Here is a 21,468-nt window from a genome sequence, read left to right as displayed (position 1 = left end):
TTACCTCACAGAGCCGGGACCATTGTGTGGGTTGAAATCAGCCCGGCTGATTCTTTGAAGAATTATTTGAAGAACTGCGTTCGGACAATGAGAGGGCCCAGCGTTGAGGAAAAGCACAGGGGAGAAGGACGGCGGCAATCTTCAAAATATGGCGCTACTTTTGTTCTTTATTGAGGGGTTTCACTCCCTCCCCCCCCCCCCCCCCCCCGACACTGCAGCGCTCCTGCCGGCAAAGGGATGAAGCCCGAACAGAGTTGTAGTCAGCTCGTTCTGCAGACAGGCGGCGCCGTTCAGACATCCGTCTGTTCTACCGTGATCTAGCCGATCCAGCTGTGTTGAAGCCTTACGAGTGCTTCCACTTCCGCAAGTTCTTTTGGTCGTCTGCGGTGTTCGCCTGAACGTCGGATCTCAAAGTATGAGGTATGTAATCCTTTGCAATCTTTCGGTGAATTAATGTACAATGCTCTGATTTGTGTAACGATCGATAGCTAGATGCGTAACAATACAGCACGTGATTGTATTTTAGTAACTACGGTCGTTTTATTGTGTGTTTGTAAAGCTCCTACCTATGAGTAGTGCCCGCGCATTCCTTGTATGGACACGAGCCTGCAACCGCGCCCCGCCCGCACTTTATTAAATAGTCGCTGTGACACTCATTGACGTATTGTTCATGCCACAGCTCCAAAGTGACCCGTGACATGCTGTACGACTGCGTCAACGCGGTCTTGCGAGAGTCGGCGCGGAACCGCCGCAAATTCGTCGAGTCGGTGGAGCTGCAGATCTCGCTCAAGAACTACGATCCACAGAAGGACAAGCGTTTCTCTGGAACCGTCAAGTAAGCCTCGACGCGAGCACGCCGTCTTTGTCCGCCCCAAGCATCGCGCAAAGCTGACCTGAAACGGACAGCGTTTGGCCGCGTCGTACAGTGAAGTGCACTGCTGTGCAGTCTGTGTGAGTGGCCCGTTTCACGTGCGCTCTACGAGGACACGCCTGGCAGCGGCTGCTCGGTCTGAGGCTGTCCGCCCAGAAAAGCATGCGAAGCCTAGCAGACGTGCAGAACGGCTTTTCACGAGTGGCGACGTCGATAAGCGCCTTCGTTTAACCGAGCATGTGCTCGGCTTCATCGCGCTCATGGTTTCGCTGCGCCGCAATGCCATAGAATGACGCGCATGGGCTGATAACGAGCGCACGATCCTTTTGCGGCAAGTGGTGCGCGCTCACTGTTCGATGTAGCGTTCCTCTACCACTGTCTGTCAAGGAGCCATGCTTAAAGTGGGCGTACGGTAAAGGTGTTTGGTATTTATCGCACGAAAGGTTTCCAGCAGAAATCGCTGACAAGGACAGGAGGGATGATGACACACGCTGGCTCCAGCGTGAGTCGTCGTTCCTTCTGTCCTTGCCAGTGCTTTCTGTTGGAAACTATTCTTGCTATGTGTAACCAACCGGTTCAGACAACCACTGTTCTGAGGTATTTATAGTTATTCTAGCTCCTACACGCGTTATATATAGTCGCTTTATTGGTTCATGACATGTTGAATCAGTGAAGGCGAATGCTGTTTTTTTTTTAAATATTACGTGACGTGACGAATCGCAAAGGCGCGTACCAACATCGTCGGTGGTTAAAGGGACGCTAAAGGCAAATGTTAAGTCAAGCTAAAGTGATAGATTAATGTTGAGAATCTCTAAGGTGTCAATATTATCGCGAACAGAGCCTTAATAATCGAGGATTCGAGCTAAATTAAATGCAGGACATAATTAGACTCCCCCGGGCATTCAAGTACTTGCGCGATGACGAGAGCACTCCTCAGTTAAATTCTGTCACTAGTACTCAACCACTCGTTGCACAAAACATCCTTGCATTGTATTATAAGACGAAATAAAATGCTACTTGTCCAGTTCTATTTTGCTTTCAGAAAACTCATTGAAATAACCCTGACAATGATGCGGGAGGCCGAAAGCTTTCGTTTTCGCTCGGCTCCGGGCCGCCCACGCTTTCGCGTTTCACTAGTTATCGTGTGGTGCTGCGCTGGTTTTGCTGGCTCACGAAACTCGCACAAAGCGCAAGTAGCGAAGAATTCAACTTCCATGGGAAGCCCGAACGGTCTACGCCACTTGACCAAAAAGCAGCTGCAGCGGCGAATCCGCCGCTCTAGCTTTGCTCGGTACCGCCGTCTGTCGGGCGCCGTTTTACTCACAGACGGCAACAAAGGGTGGCGATGGCGTATGCAACGTCGCCACTTCCCCGGTTCGGTGGCAGGAGATTTGAATTTCCAAATAGGTATTCGGACCCTTCAGATGCAATTTTCTCGTAAACTAAGGCTTTTCTTGGTACGAACAAGCGTTGCGAGGTTTCAGGAACGGTATTTAAACAGTCCACGTCGACTTAATATTTGCCTTTAGTGTCCCTTTAAAAGCATTGCTCGCATATCTTCTATTAGGCCGCGCATGGTCCTCGGCACACTACCTCCGACCCAGCAACCGTCGCATGGCGTGGTCCCGTAGGGCGAAGTGGGATGCTTACGTGCTCTACGCAGTGGACCGCGCGATACGCTTCTCCAGAGCAAACCATGCCCTTAGCCCAAAATTTCATTGTAGCGTGACCAATAAGACCGGGCGGTTTCTCTGCAAGCTTTAATGTGAATGTTTCAAAGACTTTGGAGTTGAAGAGATATAGTGGAATTGGCACACCCACAGCGCATGCACACCCATTCGTGATGCGCTGTGGTAGTGACTAGAGTGGGGGAGTGGGTCCAGAGGACACCTTGGCAAGCGCCACGGGCGATTCGAAAACGCTGAAATTGCGGCGGCGCTACCGTGGCCTTATCCTGAAGCTCTGGCTTTTCGGCAGCGCCCATTGGCTGAGGCGAGCTCACGGGCTTAGGCGCTGTCGTCTGCTTGGCGCACCGTCGTTGTTGCGTCGTTTGCATCGTTTTCATCGGTCTTCCTCCATTTTATTGGGTGATGAACATAATCACTGTTTAGGCGCCACCGAGTATCAAAACTATTGCAGCAGAATAAAATTCCTGTCAAAGCTACATGCAGCTGCGGTAGGGTTTCCTACGTGACAAGTGCGCCGCCGGCGCGCAGGCCGCTCATTCAGGTGAAAGCGACTGTGGTGCGACCAACTTTTCAACAAAAGCCTCAGCAGGGAGCCCGCGCTGGAGTCACTCCCCCTATGTAGTAATCTAGCCAGGGAACGCTGTGCTATAGAACCACGGCTATGTCAGCTGGTGTACCCCCCAGGTAAACGGGAATTGCTTCACAAGCGCCACTTTATACCCTGGTGGAAGGTAGGCCATGCTTCTAAGAAAAAAAAAGTGACTGACGTTTCACTTCGTGTACGCGGGTTACGCGCAAGCGTATGGACGCTAGGAACATGCACAGCGAGCACCACGGCGTCGAGGCACAAACGGAAAGGGCGCGGTCGCTACAACTTATCTCCATGGTGCTATACGCCTGCTGTGCCACAAGGAACGCACCATCGCTACACATGCGAAGAGCACGAAGGCAAGATTTCTGGCAGAAACGCGGCTTATTGCGTGGGCCTTTTCTTTTGTTATTGTTACGCACATTTTATAATATTTCAAGTTTGAGAAAATTTAACGTAAAAGGCATGCGCTGTCAGTTTGTTTCATGTCATTTGTTTGTGGGCTGTCATTCTCAAAGGTCCGAGTAATAACTTTGTAAAGAATGTAAAGCAAACCGTGAGCAACTTTGGTGGTAGAACAACTTTAGTGCCGTATAAAAGGGTTCACGGCCTCGGACGAACACTGCCGATTCAAAGTGCTGACCAGGTTCGCTTGCACGTTAAACTAAATAAAATCAAGCGCGCTGTCATGGCAACGGTTCTGTTGGTGCGTGAGTGGGAGACGCCATCCCGCTAATCTGCTACGAGTTCTCGGCAGACGCAAGAGGAGACGAGCGCGGGTTGTTTACTTTTGCAGTCTGTTTTTTTTCCGACAGCTATGTTCTTCTTGACGTGACAATTTTTTTTGTGTCTGGTTGATCACGTACTATGTGCCAGCAGCGCCAACCGTACTTCTTAAAAGTTTACCCTATGGTGCTTTATTTCGCATTTTTATTAGCAAATTTTGCACAGCGTGAGATGCAATACACAAACTATTAGAGCTGAGTATCTCGTATCTACAGTTCAAACTACATTCGATATGCGCATCAGTACATAACAAGGCTTCGTACAATTTTTCTGAATAGCAAAAAGTCATTTTCTTTTTATTTGCATGTGACAATCCTACGAAAGCAAATTGTTGGTAGCAAGTTATTTTTTATAACTTGTGCAAAACATCAGTAAGCAAGACCGGTTGAAAGGCCGAAGACCGCACATTGCGCATACCCTGACACAGGCGAGACAGATTCAGGGTAGGTGGAGCTCGTGCTGGGGGCTGCCGTCAGGAAAAAAAATTTGGTAATAAGTTACATGCTTACACACAACGCAATTGCTAGAACAAATTTCAGCACGTTTCTTGTGGTATTTGCGCTAAAAATATAGCACAAAATTTTAACAAGCAAAGTTCTAACTTTATAACTGCCCCTATATTGAAGCAACAGGTTTGGTAATGCTTTCTCAACGGCTGCATGAAAATACTGGCCAGTTTCTGAAATTGTCGTGATCCATTAATTTCTTAATTCAGGCTGTAATTAAGGCACTGACAGATGAGTTTGTTCAACCTTATTTACGCCCCGGATCGTGTTCTGCCGAATGCCTATTACAGGAAGGCTAGCTTCCAAAACTTGTAAGCCACTGGTCAGCTGTCTACGAGCATGTCCTGCTCTAGAAGAATTCGCTGCACAGGGGGAGCAAATCTTTGCAGGAACACGCGCCGGGGCGCGCGGCTCGCTAAGCGCCGACGTAAGCACTTTCGTACGGAACGAGAACGCGCGGCAGCGCGAATTGTCGCGAAGTCGCTCGTTCTTGGCAAAACCTGCTCGATTGCTTAGTTCTCAGTTAACCGCGAACATTGAACATCGCAGATGAATAGATGAATATCTTATAAAGAACGGATGAGCAGGCTGCTTTCTTTTTTGCGACACGGAAAGTTTCGCTCAGTAACGTAAAATGCGCCCTGCGCCGTAGCAGACAAAGCGGAGAAAACAGCGCTTGCAGTGCTTTTTGCGCCTGCGCAGTGCTCCTCCAATTGGTTTCCGCACCTCGCGAAGCTCCAGGCGGCTTGCAATATGTAACCAACAATTAATAGGCAAGCACAGCGTTCTCTAACTCAGCCATCTCGTCCGTGCCGCACGCATTTAATTATCTTCAGCAAAGATTAATAAAACGAAGTAGCTTTCAGGAAAACAAACAGCAGTCGACGAGATAAAACGAAGCGCAATTTCCGTCAGCGGTTTAGCTAGCACTGCACTCGACTCAGGAGCTGATGTGGATAGGTAGCTTCAATGCCTTTACACACGCACAAATCTACCGCGTACGGAAGACCCTTCCTGTCGTCTTATAGCCGTTTCAATAAGGTCAGTGGCTATTCGCTACAAAACTACTGCCTGAAAAGCGTGCTTGACTTTCATTTTCTTAGAAGCGGAAAAAAGTGGCCCTGCTGGTCCGTCTCTGTGTTGGCCCAACATAGAGCCGCGCAGAACACCCTTCTTCTGTTTTCCTTGATTTGCTGGAAGCACTGGCTGATACAGAAACAATGTTGCAACGCACAGTTGACGTCAAACGCGTGTACTATCGGCGTCAAATGAAAGGCCAGCAACGGAGACCAGAACTGAAGGTGTACAGGGCACGCCGTCCAGTCATCATTTACAGGCGCGCACTTCGGGTTTGACCGCACTGCGCGATGACGTGCCCGCTATATTGCAATATTTTTGGTTCTTCTGTTATTTGAAAGCGAGAAGAGATGACGGCGCACTAATGATTACTCTGCAAACTGTACCACGAGCACCGCTGTTAGTGTTTCATTTGACGCACATAACGCTTGCAGTTTCGCCGCACTGAGCCATAATACTCGCCATATACTGAGATACTTTAGCTTCTGCTTTCTTTGATTTCTTTTTATTTCTAGCTTACAAGTGAGAGGGCCAGGACGCAAACGAAAAGGGGGAGCATCATCGCCCACTGCGGTCAAACCGGATGTGCGCGGCTATAATGACTGGACGGCGCGCAATGTAAACATTCAGTTATGCTCTCCGCTGTTCGCGTTTCATTCGACGCCGATAGTACGCGTGCAGTGTGCGCCAGGAGCAGGCGAACTGAATGACAGCCGGAATCATAACCACGGCTTTGGCGTTGCGCTGCTCATACCGAGGGAGCGAGATCAAGTCCCGACCGCGGAGGTTGCATTTCGATGGGGTGAGATGCAAAAACGCCCGTGCATTGGGTGCGCGTTAAAGAACATCAGGCGGTCATAATTTATACGGAGTCCCCGTAGAGTCCCCCACTACGGCGTGGCTCATAATCGTATCGTAGTTTTGGCACGTAAAACACCATAATTTAACTTTTAGCATTAACCGAGATAGTGTCGCCCGTTAGCGCATCGAATGAAGCGACCAAATACAAAAAGTACGCCAAAAAAGTAAAATGCGAGCAGTCACTTTTTTGTCTACATATAATTCTGTAATTTTACTTCAATCATTCGTAGGGTTCATTGTTAGAGCCAAGTATATATGCAAAAAGTATTTCATTTTCTGTTGCCTAACAGAAACATAGCGATACATATCAGCCAAATGCGTCCCAGTCCTAGGACCGCTATTGTTTTTAATTTATATTAATATCACATAGGCTAAAAAAAGACGTCGAAATGCGTTTGTTTGCTGATGATTGCCTTCTATTCCGTTCTATTATTTCTGTAAATGACCAAATAATACTGGACCACTCTGTCGATGAAACCACTACCTGGTGTGACTGCTGGGGCATGAAATTAAACCCTGATAAAACTGTATTTATGCGTATCACTAATAAGAAACAACCATTTATTTACCAATATAGTATCCAAGGAATCCCTGTTTTACTAACAGACAGTTACAAAAATCTTGGCGTCACAATCACTAGCCAACTCACTTGGTCCTCCCACATTGAAAAAATTTGTTCGTCCGCACGCAGGAAATTAGGCTTGCTAAGGCACAACTTAAAACCGCTCCTCCTAACACAAAACTCCTTGCATATAATACAATAATACGGCCTAGCTTGGAATATGCATCTGAGGTTTGGGATCAGCACACTAAAAATATTTTAACACCCTCGAGAAAATCCAAAGTTTAGCCGTTCGTTTTATTTACAACCATTTTCGCCACTCTGACTCCCCAACTGAGCTAATGAATAAAAATAAAATCCAATCTTTAGAATGGCGAAGGAAAATCGCAACACTGAAATTTCTTTTCCACCTATCTAGCAAAAGATGTATTCTAGACCTAACAGACATCCTTGCTCCGTTATATTCACGTCCCAAAAAGCGAAACCATTCACACTTCACTCCTATCTTTGCCCGTACTAACAATTTTAAATGCTCTTTTTTTTTTTTCTCACACGATAACAGGTAACAACCTGCCGCATCAAATTTTTTCCGGAAGCATACTAAAATTTATTGATAATTATTGTGAACTGTGATTTTGATATTGTACTTTACTATTTTACGTACCTTACTATATTGCATACCTGTTTGTTATTTTGCCAAGCCTGTATTATGTATTTGGTTGTGCGCATTTTTTCTGTAACACCTCCACTCCTGCTTGGGCCATTCCTTGGCCTGCAGTTATTTCTAAATAAAACTACCGAAACTAGCCTAGCTGTTTATACAGCGGTAGAACACTCCGATTTATGAATTCATTGCCAATTCGTACTCGTTGAACGTAGCGGGAGATTTCGCTGGTTGCGATTCTCGAAACGTCAAAGGCTTGTAGCGCAACAGGTAGCTCAGTTTTCTGTTAAGGAAAGCCAGGTGGACTCGAATTCAGTCTTAAAATTGCGAAGCTATTGCGCTGCGCCGGCACGAATAATTGCCGCTTGGAGGCTCCTAGAAGCCGGCCGTTATATATGTGGCTGTTGCGCTTACAACATACATCAGTTTCTTCGGAGAAGTCGCAGTAGACGGACGTCCTAAGGCCGTATTGTGTAACGATCCATTTTTCGTTCTTATGAACCCTCGTACGATGTCACCGATAACGACTTCCATGTCTGTGACGAAGGGTGCGGAAAATGAAATGGATCTAAAGTATGGCCCCCCACACTACGCTAGCGTTACGTCTGGAGTGGAATAGTAAGCAAGAATTTGACGTTTTCTGCGTCTGTTGCTGCGTTCGAAGTGCTGTGGCTGTCGCTTTTATGTGATTAAGAAATATTTTCGGAGTGCTGTGCTGCGACTTAGCTTCAAGATATGCTTCGGTCTTTATAAACTAAAGGGCTGCTGGAGTTGTGTGTATGGCTGCTGTGGTGGCTCCAGGATTGGGCAATGAATTACACTGATTGCACGTGCATTTCTGTGCAGTGTGACAGTTTCGTTGTATTTGCTTTTGGCAATTGCGATGCTAAAGGTGTTCCTTTTACCTCACAGGCTGAGGCACATCCCTAGGCCGAAGTTCCGTGTGTGCATTTTGGGTGATCAACAACACTGCGATGAGGCCAGAGTCAACAATCTCGACTGTATGGACGTTGAGCAACTGAAGAAGCTCAACAAAAACAAGAAGCAAGTGAAGAAACTTGGTGCGTGCTTGCTTGTGCTTTCCGGGGCGCTTGGTGCGCTAACCTTAATTTTTCTGTGACCTTATGTGTTCAAGTTTGACACATGATGTGGTGCTCTTTAAAGTCAGATATGAACACTGTTTATAGCATGCACTAAGCAAATCTGTGGGACGGCTAGTTCAGCTGCTACCAGAGTGATTTGATGAAAACTGCATTTGGATTCCAAGGGAAGGAAAGCGTAGTAGAGGGCGGCAGAAAGTTAGGTGGCCGGATGAGATTAAGAAGTTTGCAGGAACAACATGGCCACAATTAGTACATGACCGGGGTAGTTGAAGTATGGGAGAGGCCTTTGCCCTGCAGTGGGCATAACCAGGCTGATGATGATGATGCATCTGTCAGCTGAAGTTAGCGCAAACCCACAAAATGCACACCCCATCACACAAACGTTGGGTGTTGCGACGCTGTCAAGAGTAGACTCCGGGGACCAGCTCGATCTTGTCAGGAGCACGGGCCGGGCGGCCAGGACTAATGGGGTCCTGGACTGAGTGCTTCGCCCACGCCCGGGGCCTTTGAAGGACCCTGCTGTTTTTCTTTAATTCAATAATCTCTCTCTCTCTCTCTCTCGTGGTTGACACGATGTAGCCTGAACTGGTAGCTGGAACTGGAAGCCAACAGCCAACATATGCCTGGGCTAAGTACACTATTTGAAAGTTGACTCGTACTCAGCGGTAGCATGAAAAAAAATCAAGCTGATGTGTTTACCTTTGGTTTAAAAGTACCTATCAAGCTGTTTGCTCTTTTTCTGTAGGCATCACCTAGGCCTTCCTATTGGTATGCCTTTAGGTCGGGTCCTCCTTACTGATTTCTTTCCATTCTCACCACTTCAGCCAAGAAGTATCATGCGTTCATGGCGTCTGAATCGCTGATCAAGCAGATTCCGCGTCTACTGGGTCCTGGTCTGAACAAGGCGGGCAAGTTCCCCACGCTGCTTACCCACAATGAATCCATGATGACCAAGCTTGACGATGTGAAGGCCACAATCAGGTTCCAGATGAAGAAGGTATGCCGTGTAGTCCTTGTTCCGATTTGACAGGATTAGCTTTTCAAGCTGAGTTTCTATAATAATTTGATTGCCTTGCAGCATACAAGAAAGTGCAAATTCTTTTTATTTTGTATAGCATGCAGGAAGGTGGTGGTAGGGCAGATTGTACAAAACTTTGGATATTGACAGATTATATAGATTATATGCGTGGTTATACTCTAGTAGACAGATATCAGATTTCAAGCAGTCACTGGATAACTGCTGTTAGTTGTGGTAGCACGGTTCGCTGCCTGTATTTTTGTTGGTGTAACATACTTAATGCATTGTTCTGTGACATATGGCTAGACCTTTTTATTGTGTTATAGCCGTCTATGACAGCAGTTTTAGTGAGCTTTGATAGGGAGCATCCTGGTGCAAATGAGTGTGAAATGTGTCGCTCCAATATTTATTCAGTGTGGAAAAGTGAAGGCGCGAATGGAGATTAGATGAAAGGCAGCATTTTTTGGTTGCTTGCAGTGAACCAAGAAATCAATGAACCAAATGTATTTTCCAGTTAGATGAGGTGGTTATCAGGAATTAATGTGTACATAGGACGACGCGCCTGAATAGGGCTCTTGTTGCGGTTGTATTGTAATAGTGGCACCTCGTTTCTGCAGGTTTGTGAGCAGCGCTGCTTCCTCATAGCCGGTGTTAGTTTGGTGACCTCATATGTGCAATGCGAAGTATGCCTTGCTCTGCCAGTCAGTGTTGTTAATGCGGAAGTTTGTGCTACCGAATGGGTTGCCTTGACGTTCCCACAGTTCATTCAGCATGATTTTAATGTTGTGCAAACAGTAGAACGCCAAGGATTCAAGTCTACATTCCTTGATTCATATTGTAGCTAGCAGGAGTGCGCTAATAGCCCTTTTGAGACTGAATACGAATGTAAAAGTGTCAGAATGGAATCGAATATTGAATACAGTCGAACGCCTCTACAGCGACATGACAACGAAGGTTTATGTCCCGGCCGAATTCCTACCTTTTAAACGTATCGGGAGCGCCTCTTCAACGGAGCTTCTACAATGAATTTATCTGTACAACGAAGTAATTTTGGGATCTGCGGCAATTTGCTGATTTACAACGAACGCCGCTAGCTGTGTCACCGCGGCCTTCCGCAGACGTCACCGAGGTGTGCTCTGCGCTAGCGTTTACGGCGAAGCCAGCGATGCGCTTGACGAGCGTGTAGATGTCAAAATTATAGTTCGTTCGATGACAAAAGTCGAATTTCGCGGTTACGCCGTACACAGCGACACGATCGAACTACAACCGCACCTCCTCTCACCGTTTATAAAGCTTTTTTTATAAACGGTGCCTCCTCTGTCCAGAGGCAAGCTTTAAGCCTATTTACTGCGTTCTATTTTATGTCTCGCGCAAATACTTGGACACTTTAGTTTTTCTCACGGACGTGTACCGTAAATTAAGCGGCGTTTTGTTCTGGGTCGTGAGCGGCAGCGCCGACTAGTTGCGCCGGCGGCGCTTTCAGCGGAGTGAGGCGGCGACGCTCCGATATCGAAAAGCGGCAAAACAGACAGCAGAAATGGTGTGAGTGACGAAGCCAACGATTCGCCTCATCGATGCAATTCCGCATCGAGGAATGTTCCTGCACCGGAAGCTTGCGCAGTGCACACTTCGACCCAGCTTTATGCCGGCTCAGTACGGGACGTGGCTCAATACGTTTTGCGTAATGTCCACAGTTTACCAAGTTGTAAAACCTGAAAATAAAACATTAGCTTCTACATACCGGCAATAATAAAAAATTAATTAATTAAAAGTAAGAGATGAAACCAAAAGTTCAATAAAGATACTACTCCAGAGGCTTTATAGCGCTTGCCTCTGCAGCCAGGAGGTGCTCGTAACAGAAAAATTGTCCCCATTGGCTCTATGGATATGTCACTCCCCTAGTATAGACCTGATGCACTGCTCCAGGAATCGATCAATTGCTACGATGCATGCTGTAACGCATCAGTGGTTGTGACGACTGACGAATACGTCGTAGTTGATGGTGACGTGATGTAATCTTAACTGACGACAGACGATGTCTTTAAAGGCATCTAGGGCGGAAAGGACGCGAATGTCACCGTAGGCAACAGTGATGATCCTATAAACGAACCAATTCTGACGGCAAGGGAGGCGATATCGGAGTTCGACTATCTCAGCTTTACTTTGGGTGGCTCCTGCATTTCATCGCGGAGCATGCTCTGAAACTCGGTGCAATAACGTTGGCTGCATTCGCACATACCGTCGGACGAAGTTGGCAAAGAAAATGGCGACTTAATTCACCAAGTATCTATGAATTCGTGTTAAACGTTTGATTGATCGTGCTTAATTAGTCTCCTCTATTCAGAGTGGTAAGTTTCGCTATCTTTACAACGAAGTCACCCGTATAACGAAGGATTTTGGAGGTCCCGAGCACTTCGTTATACAGCCGTTTGACTATTGTTTGGATAGTTCGCAAATAATGTACATCCTTCTCACCATTAACACGAAACAATTTAAATACGTGGTACTCAGAATAAAAAGTTCGTCATTACACTCCATATTATAAAGCAGGTTTTATTAAAAGAATAAAGAGATCATTTAGAGCAACTAAACAGATTGTTCGCAAACTCGGAGTTCTTAGGAGAATACGCGGTCATGAATTAACATTTTAGAAAGGTAATCTTGAGGACCAATTAATATCTGAGTATTCCGTCTCGACCAGACATGCAGGTCGTCTGCGGGCGACGACCGAGTAAAAAAAAACTCATTCTGTAGATTGTCGCGGCAGATAGTGCCGCTGTCGTATAAAATATGGTGCAATGAAACATATTTTGATTTAATCCGGTGAGGACACGGGGTCTGCATCTATAAATAGTACCAAATACCGACTGTCGAATGCTATGTAACATTTTATTGCGAGTGACTGTGTTTAGACGAAAAATTGTGGCTGACTGAACGACGTAGTGTGCTCTAGTACGGTAGGTCTACTGTGGATGGGATGAAAACATATCGCATTTTCTACTTCAATTTCATGTTTGATCGTGTATAGTCGACGACGTAAAGTATTCAAAAAGTATTGGACAGATATTCATATATTCAAATTATGATTCCCTGGTCAGGAACGGCAGCAGATGAAGTCAGATAACAAGGCTGTCAAGGAAAAAAAGGGACGAATAGGACGATAGAAGAGAGATAGAATATGGCGATTAAGTTATTTTAAATGCTAAAAGGCTCCCAACTTTCGGGGACTTCTACATTTTGGCGCTGTGGACTACGGACTTGGACATATGGGTGACGTTCTACGGGACACAGCGAGAAGGCGAGCCAAGCTACAAGCCGGATGGGGAGGACTTAGCTTGTGCACAAGACAAGATGGCCACTCCGGCTCTGCTCGACGTCATCGCTAAAGGGGCTGCAAAAATCAACGTGGAATTGCGTGAACTCGTCCTCTGGACAAGTCGCGGTTTTCCTGCTAACTGCAACGCAACCGTAAGCGTGCCTTCGTCTCCCATTAATTTCTTAGATTCATACGTCAAGCTCGCCGCCATATAAATAGAACGGATTCATAGGCAGAAAGCTCTTATAGCTGCTCTTGCGAACTACGGAAGAGTTGAATTACCAGTGGAACCTGAGCCGTTAGATGGTGTTTCGTCTAGCGCTGCTACATGGTTCGACTATGAGTACTCTTGCGAACGCAATAACTGGTGCATCGATACTGATCGCGTGTTACACATGCGGAAGTACCTTGGAGTAAATGTCAAAAATGATTGACCTTCGCATCTCGGAACACAAGAAGTAGCCGTGGAAAGCATGGAGTGAGAGGTTTCTGTGTGCATTTAGAGGAAATCCACTTGACTTGCGTGACATGGCGATCGCTTATAACCAGAAAGTTGATGGTCTTTTGATTTTTTTTAATAACGCTGGTTGTTGCAAATAGCGGATACCATGCTTCTCGAGTCATCAGTGGTGCAACTTGTGATGCTCGGAATGAGAAGCGATCGAATGTTGGCAGCAAGTCCAAATCAGGTCACTTTCCGCCGTAGGTGACCTTAAGAAATGTCACCATCTCAGACCTACCACCTCCTGTCGAAACCACATTCCCAACAACCGGACAGCGGACAGACAAATCGGTTGAGAAAAGTGCTAATTAATCCAGTGTATATGCATCCTTGTGAGACCATAATTTCACAAAGGAGATTCACTGAATGTGAGGAACCACTTGTGAACTTACACTGCATTGACGATGACGCAATCAAACAAAATCAGAGTACATTTCTCGTTAAGACATTCTTTCTTGTCCTAATGCTTTCAAATGACCAGAAAATGACAGCGCTCGTAGACACTGGTGCATCAGCCTCGTAAATGAAAAGTCTAGACGAGGCGAACATTACCACTGGAAAGTCAAATCGAGTCTGTAGTTACGATGGAGCCTCGGAGGAGTTGAAACGATGGACAGACGCAAATGTCCTGTTTAGAGACCACGAGATCACGACAAAATGTTTGGTACTGTCTGGGGTTGAGTTTGATTTTCTCATTTGAAGGCCAGACATGAAGCTTTTCAAGATTAATATATTGGGGAATGACGTGATCACTACAGATGGACAAAGCAGAAAGGCAACAGACATCGAGAAGGCAAGGACTGTGTCATGTTCTGAAGATGTTCTAACTTTCCAGAATTAACATGTGTAGGCATATATCCACGACCTTCGACGGTTATAGAAGTTCCATTAAAGTTGCGAGGTGTCCGTTGTGAGGAAAAAGCCGTATAGTCTAAGTGAAGAGAAAGTTCTGGCTTAAGAGCTTCAAGGAGTGCTCAATTCTAGTATTAGACCATCAACTTAACCACTTGCTTCACCAATAACCATCGTCCCCAAGGAAGACTGATCACGCCGCTTATGCACGGACTACCAATCAATTAACATGCAAACTGAACTCTTCCTTTTTTCACTACCACGCATAGACGAAATCATTGAGACGGGTGGCTGTGAATGTTTCTCGAGAATAGACCTATGTAAAAGATACTGGCAGGTACCATTTAAAGAGGAAACGAAGAAGCTCACAGCACTTGCTACACCGTTTGTCATATACGAGTACAACAGGCTACCATTCGGGTAGAAAAATTCTGGAGCATCGTTCCAAGAAATGATAATCTGGTTCTAAAAGACTGTATAGGAAAGTTTCACAATGTCTACGTTGATTATATAATCGTGTACTCGAGAACAAGGGATGACCACGTGATCCACTTATCGGAAGTGCTTGAAGAACTCCCCCCCCCCCCCAGTCAAGCAAGACTGAAAATTAATATCAAGTTAGTTGTTTTGCCAGAAGGTTGTTTTCCTCAGCAGGGTTTTTGATGGAAGAACGAAGAGCACCAATGAGGAATGCGTGCAACGCATCTCGCAACTCGTCAAACCTTACGACTTGCACTCTCTCTGAGTATCCTTAGGACTCGCAGGACACTTCCGAGCGTTCATTAAAGACTTGCTATAAAGACAAGTTGCCTGACAGTTTTAACGGAAGAAAACGTTCTGAAGAATGCGAACATTGCTATGCTGAGCTCGTTAGGGCCATTTCATCAGACTCCATACTCACATTGGCTGACTTTGCCTTTCGAATTGTTTACTGACGCTTAACGGTATGGAACTGGCGTTGTCCTTTATCGACGAGACATGCGGAAGCCCAGCGGAAGGCAACAAGTGATTGCCTACTACTCCTGCACGCTTTCAAAAGCGCAGGTGAACTTCGCAACTACAGAAGAGGCGCTCGCAGTAGTTATGGCGCCGAGATATTTTTAGATACTTGGAAGGGCGCACTTTCAAGCTGTACACTGACAATCAAGCCTTCACACACCTTCCACTAGCTCCGACTAAAGGAAGGGTGACCCGGTGGATCGGCGAGATCCAGCCATTCACCTTCGAAGTGCTACATCGCCCTGGGGTAATTAAATCATCGGTATGCTGATGCTGGGTACCCGGCCATAGGGGAATCGGAGGTAACGTTTTGGCAGACCAGATGGCTACGTCAATCACACTCCCTGCTGTTCATAATACTGCCTTGGTGCCTCTCAGATCTGAAACCTTACATACGAAAGAAACTGCGAAACCACTGGCAACGCATGTGGGACGCAGAAATAAATAATAAACTGCACGTTATTAAGCCGCAGTTAGGTTCTTGGCCCTCCCCAACAAAATCTCGGCGAACAGATGTCCTATTCTGTCGCCTCAGAATAGGACACACATTTGGGACCCATCATTTTCTACTTACTGGAAGTGAACCTCCAACCTGTGGCAGATGCGGTGAGAGGCTGACCGTCCTCCATGTCCTCTTGGAGTGTCGGAAAGCTGAACCTGAAAGAAACATTTTCCGCTAGCATACCGTTATTACATCCCTCTGCACCCGGCTATGTTTCTTGGTCATGAACCGCTTTTTAACACCAAGGCAGTCCTCGACTTCTTAAAAGATGTAGTGCTACACGTTATATGCCCATTAAATTCGTAGAGCATCCTCGCTCCAGAGGATGCCGCTGCGATAATTGTTTTGAATAGCACATGCCTCCAGGCCCTTGTGTTTCAAGGGCTCTAAGGAGGCAGTAGTGCTCTAGCATATCTTATATAACCTGAAATATCTTTAGACATCATATCATTCTTTTTAAATGTCTTATTGTTCATAGTACACTTCATAAGTCATCGCCATAATCTTATTATACAGATTTTACGCACTTTAGCGCTACCATTTTTAAGGCCCCTCCACAGCCACGTCACACCAACTTCATAGTACTCATTATTTCACTGCAAACTATTTAACACGGACATGGCGCTCTTTGGCCATAGCTGGCCCTTGCGCCACTAAACCACACACATCATCATCATCATCACTGACCGGAAGTGAGCCTCCAAACTGTGGTAGATGCGGGGAGAGGCTGACCGTACTCCACGTCCTCCTGGAGTGTCGGGGAGCCGAATCCGAGAGGAGACATTTTTCCTTAGCACACCGCCAACACATTCCTCTTCATCCTCTAATGTTTCTCGGTCCAGAACCGCTTTTTAATACAGTGTCCTAGGTTTCCTCAGAGATCTCGTCTTACATGTTATTAGTCCCATGAATTCGTAGCGCCTCCTCTCTCGAGAGGATGCCACTGCGATAATTGTTTTGCGTAGCACATGCCTCCAGGCCCTTGTGCTTCAAGGGCTCTAAGGAGGCAGTAGTGCTCTGGCATTTCTTATAATCGTGATATATTTTACCTATCGTATCATTCTTTTTATATGCATCTAAATTTTCATAGTACAAGTCATACGTCATCGCCATAATTTTATCTTACAGATTTTACGCACTTTAGAGCGTATATTTTAAGGCCTCTTTACAGCCACCTCACACCAACTTCATAGCAATCATAATTACACCGCAAGCTCATTACCACAGACATGGCGCTCTTTGGCCACACCTGGCCCTTGCGCCATAAAACTCCACACATCATCATCATCATGCTGATGCGCTGTCAGGACTTCATGTATTCCAAGCAGTGAGTGCCGAAAGCGAAACTTGGCCAATCTATGGGAGGGAACACAATACTTAGAAGTGAAGAATGGCTGGTGTACGTACCTGAGACACGTTCCAACAATACTGCATCTATATCATAGTCCTGAGCCGGGAGGGCACGACGGTTTCTGGAGGACCTACTAAAAGCTGAGATTTATTTGGAATAACATAAAAACCGTGTGGCTAAGTACATCAAGACTTGCCATGGGTGCCATGAGTGTAACGTTCTGTTCAAACTTGAATTGGTCTAAGCATGTAGATTTAACTGCTCCAAGGCACTCGGGAAACTCGGGTTCTTAAAACGTACGTTAAAAATGCAACCAAAAACTGCAAGCTGACGGCGTACAAATCTTTAGTAAGGCCTGTACTTGAATATGCATCGGCGGTCTGGTCGCCACACTTCGCCAAAGACATCATTAAACTTGAAAATGTGCAGGAAAAATCAATATTTATATATAAGCGTTATGACCGTCACTTCTCTCCCACAGTTCACGCCCGCGCGTTATCACTTGACACACTTCAACACAGACGCATATGTGATCACATTATCCTACTTCACAAGATTATCAACAAGCATACTTATGTTGACGCCCCCTTTTCTTTCGCCAGTTCTTCAGCACGTGTCACTCGCCGTTCCAACCTGCTTAACATCGTGCCGTTTATGCCGTTTTTAGAGAGCTTCAAATTTTCATTTTTTTCCTTTCACAGTCGAATTGTGGAACGATTTAGATGGCACATTACGTGAGATGTCTGTTCATGATCATTTTGTGCGAGAATTGCCTAATCATGTATTTTCTTTATGATACTGTACTGTTTTCTCTGTAAATCTTTGCACTCACATTTGTAATCATGCACTTTCCTAATATTGTTTATGTATCATCTTCTGTACAGTACCACTCCTGCAATGTCCCAATTCATGGGATAGCAGTATTTGTAAATAAAAAAAATATGCTAGGTGAAATTCAGACCTCGTAGAAACCTTATGGTCATGCCAACCTGCTCAAACACCCCATTCGAAGTAGTTCACCTTGATTTCGCCGAACTTAAAGAAGAAAAAAAAGGGGGGGGGGGAGTACGAAAGACCCAAGAATTTCTAGTAGTAATAGATGAATGCACCCGATTTGTGGCTACTAAGCCCGGCAAGGAAGACGATTTGTGGCTGCTAAGCAAGGCAAGGAAGCAAGTCTGCGTCATTTAGCTTCTTGAAAGGGATATATTTAGGAAAGTAATTCGTGGTCGCCGACAAAGGTCCCGCTTTTTGTAGCCACAACCTTCGTGCTTGGGCCCAGCAACGCGGCGTCCAACTAAGTTTTCCCACCCCGTACCATCCAGAAGCCGATTCTATCACAGTCATACGTGATCTGAAGACATTCCTGGCTCTCTACACTGACTTCAAGGGTAGCTGGTAGCACTCGTCCTGTCTTAGTCTTCATCTGTGTCCCTTCACGCTACAAACCAAAAATGTTACCGTACCAGCTCGCCCAACTGTCCATCCTTTTGGAAGTGTTCATGAGAATCGGCTGTTTCGCATCACAACGGTTCCTACACTGCTGGATTAGGACGCAACCCTCATTTCTCCGCTTTTGGAACATCTTTGTGGCTTGCAGCCTATAAGAAACCAGATTATAGACAAAGTTACACTCCGGGAAAAGTCGCTGTCTGCAGAACAACGACGGAGATACCGCCATACTATGAAAAGGAAGTTTCATGAACCGCATCGGGGCCAAGATGCCGGATATAACTCCTGGAGACATGGCTTTGGTGAAAAAGGACCTTGATTCAAGGACTCCATTCTCCGGCCCGTATCATTTTACCAAAACAACCAGGCAACACGGGATCCTGAAAACTGTTTATTACGAAGAACCCAGAGGGAAGAAAGAAGCTTCCACCCGAAATATAATTCCGTATGATCCAGGGAGGGACGAGGACAGCAGATGGGAAGGATATAAGATTCCCTGGTCAGGAACGGAAGCAGGTGAAGATGAAGGCGACCGACGTAGGAAGTGAGAAAAGGGACCGGAATAGTACTGGGAGTGCGCTCTTTCCTGTCCCTCACTTCCTACGCTGGTCGTCGCGCAGCTAACCAATGACAATATTTGCTTCACTATTCAAAAGTTGCGAATATCGCACACTCATTATTTAAAAACTTTTTGTGCGCAAACAAACAGGGACAAAGAAGAGGAGAAACACAAGGACGAGCGCTTTTTTGTTTGTTTGCGCACAAAAAGCTTTTAAATAATGAATCTGTTCCAACTAGGCCGACTCGCAGTTATGCTTATTCGCACACCCCTGTATAAAGTTAATGGCCATGAAGCTTAGTTTTGCATTATTATAAGCTTTTGAAAGATGCAACCGTTCTGAATGTTTGTGAGGCAGTAATAAGCGTTTCAATCATCTACATTTATTTCCAACGGGTTTTGTGATTAACCGATCACAATGGTTTCAGCATTAAACTTAATAGGGCATTTTATTATAAAGATACTTCTGTTCTGGAAATGTATGCTATGAATTTACCACTAGTCATCGATGGTTTCATTGTTCACGCCTTGTGCAGCTCTGATGCCCATTATTCCCTTCAGTGTCCCATGTTATATTCTCACCATAAACCATTTTTTCCGTCCTAGGTACTGTGCCTTGCAGTTGCCGTCGGACATATCCGGATGAGTGCAGACGAGCTGGTGCTGAACCTCACCCTGGCCATCAACTACCTAGTATCTCTTTTGAAGAAGAACTGGCAGAACATTCGTTCCCTGCACATAAAGTCCACCATGGGTCCGCCCCAGAGACTCTACTGAGCCCTGTTTTGGTGTACAGCGTTAGGTGGCTCATTAAATGCGCATCACCTTGCGTGAATTGTTTTTCGGCTGCTTGGCAAGCTCTGCAAAGTGGATGCCGAGATCTTGTCGCAAATGTCAAGTTTATTTCCACACAAATACAGTTAGGTGGTCGTCGGCCATCAGGGAGTCTATTCTCGGCACACATATGGCGCCTGCATGGCCGCCACTATCCGCCATGTTGGCTGTGATTGGTAGTCGAGAGGTCACGTGTTAACATTTGTGCCGGGAAGCGGAAGTTTCACAAAATGCAATTTTGTGTTTTCATCAAGATGACGAAACGTGACCAATTCTATCCACTAATACTTCCTTCTGGTACTTGCAGCTATATATTGCGACGTTAGCGCTTCAAAAAAGAAAGTGAATGGTAGCGTGCAGAATCCCGCGCAATGCATCTGCAATTTCATGGTTGTGTGGTGGTCCGAGATAGCCGCCATATCAGCTTGCTAATTGGCTGAAAGAATATCCCGTGAGGAGCGTCAAAGGAAGGGCTGTTCCGTAAACGTCAATTTGACGTTGCATGACCATGCGCTGGGCCGTTATTGCAGAGCTTTTCTGCTATAACTTGTCGTGCAACAAGCCGCACAAATTATCCTAAGTGGTCATATGCAACGGCGGCCGAGAGGCATGCGTATCGCCGCATTTTCCCAGTCGTTTGGGGCCGTGAAACTGTCTTGGTTAAAAGGTAAACAAAAACCCGGGGCACTTCGCCGACCAAATAAAGGTCGGCGAAGTGCCCCGGGTTTTTGTTTACCTTTTAACCATGTTTCATCCCGACCAGACGGGCTTCCGTCAAACACTGAACTTCATGAAACTGTCTTGTTCATTCGAAATGCCTTGTTCATAACGCATGCTCATAGCACTTGCATCGCTCTCGGGTGGTGTTGGCATTTGTCTTGGGCCACCATTTCTTATTGCGATAGCAATTATATGGACACTCCAGGCGCATTTTTGTCGTCGGCGTGAGCTTCTGTATAAAGTCCAAGGGCGATGAAATTGCCGCCACGCGCCGTATGCTGTATGTGCGACTGAAAGCGTGCGAAGGTGAGCCAGCAATCGCAACTTAATCTCTCGCACGGAAGCGTGGAAAGCGGGGAGGAAGGGCGCAGTCTTCCGTCGCACGCAGTGCTCCGGGGGTGCGCATTTTACTCCGTGCGGCAGTACGCGCTCGCTCGGGCTTCAGACTAAATACATAATTGCTGCTGGTGCTTCCGTGAGTGACGGAGTGGGCATATTCTCTCCGCACCTTGGTCTTTCTCTCCGACTTCCTGATTTTACACCTATTTTTCAGGCTGAATTAATGGCCATCATTCTAGTCCTGTGCAAGTTGCCCTCAAATGTGTCATCCGTTATTTTAAGAGATTCGCTATCCATGTGCTCAGCACTTACTGGGA

At 46.1% G+C, this 21,468-nt stretch overlaps 1 protein-coding gene across 1 annotated transcript; it reads left to right on the top strand.

The window, feature by feature from the left end:
• Positions 1 to 252: 252 nt before the first annotated feature.
• Positions 253 to 20,087, top strand: LOC126516695 (large ribosomal subunit protein uL1-like). Its single transcript, XM_050166791.3, has 5 exons — positions 253 to 420; positions 680 to 835; positions 8,517 to 8,665; positions 9,532 to 9,704; positions 19,865 to 20,087. The coding sequence occupies exons 1-5, from the start codon at positions 416 to 418 to the stop codon at positions 20,033 to 20,035; spliced, it is 654 nt and encodes a 217-aa protein (XP_050022748.2). The 5' UTR covers positions 253 to 415; the 3' UTR covers positions 20,036 to 20,087.
• The last annotated feature ends 1,381 nt before the right edge of the window (positions 20,088 to 21,468 follow it).

This window comes from Dermacentor andersoni, chromosome 1, assembly GCF_023375885.2.
Source record: "Dermacentor andersoni chromosome 1, qqDerAnde1_hic_scaffold, whole genome shotgun sequence".
In the NCBI taxonomy this organism is placed as follows: domain Eukaryota; kingdom Metazoa; phylum Arthropoda; class Arachnida; order Ixodida; family Ixodidae; genus Dermacentor; species Dermacentor andersoni.
This window is presented reverse-complemented; position numbering and strand designations above follow the sequence as displayed.

Coding starts and splice junctions, on each gene's coding strand:
- LOC126516695 (XM_050166791.3), top strand. Junction 836..8,516: donor CGTTTCTCTGGAACCGTCAA/GTAAGCCTCGAC, acceptor TTTACCTCACAG/GCTGAGGCACATCCCTAGGC. Junction 8,666..9,531: donor GAAGCAAGTGAAGAAACTTG/GTGCGTGCTTGC, acceptor TCACCACTTCAG/CCAAGAAGTATCATGCGTTC.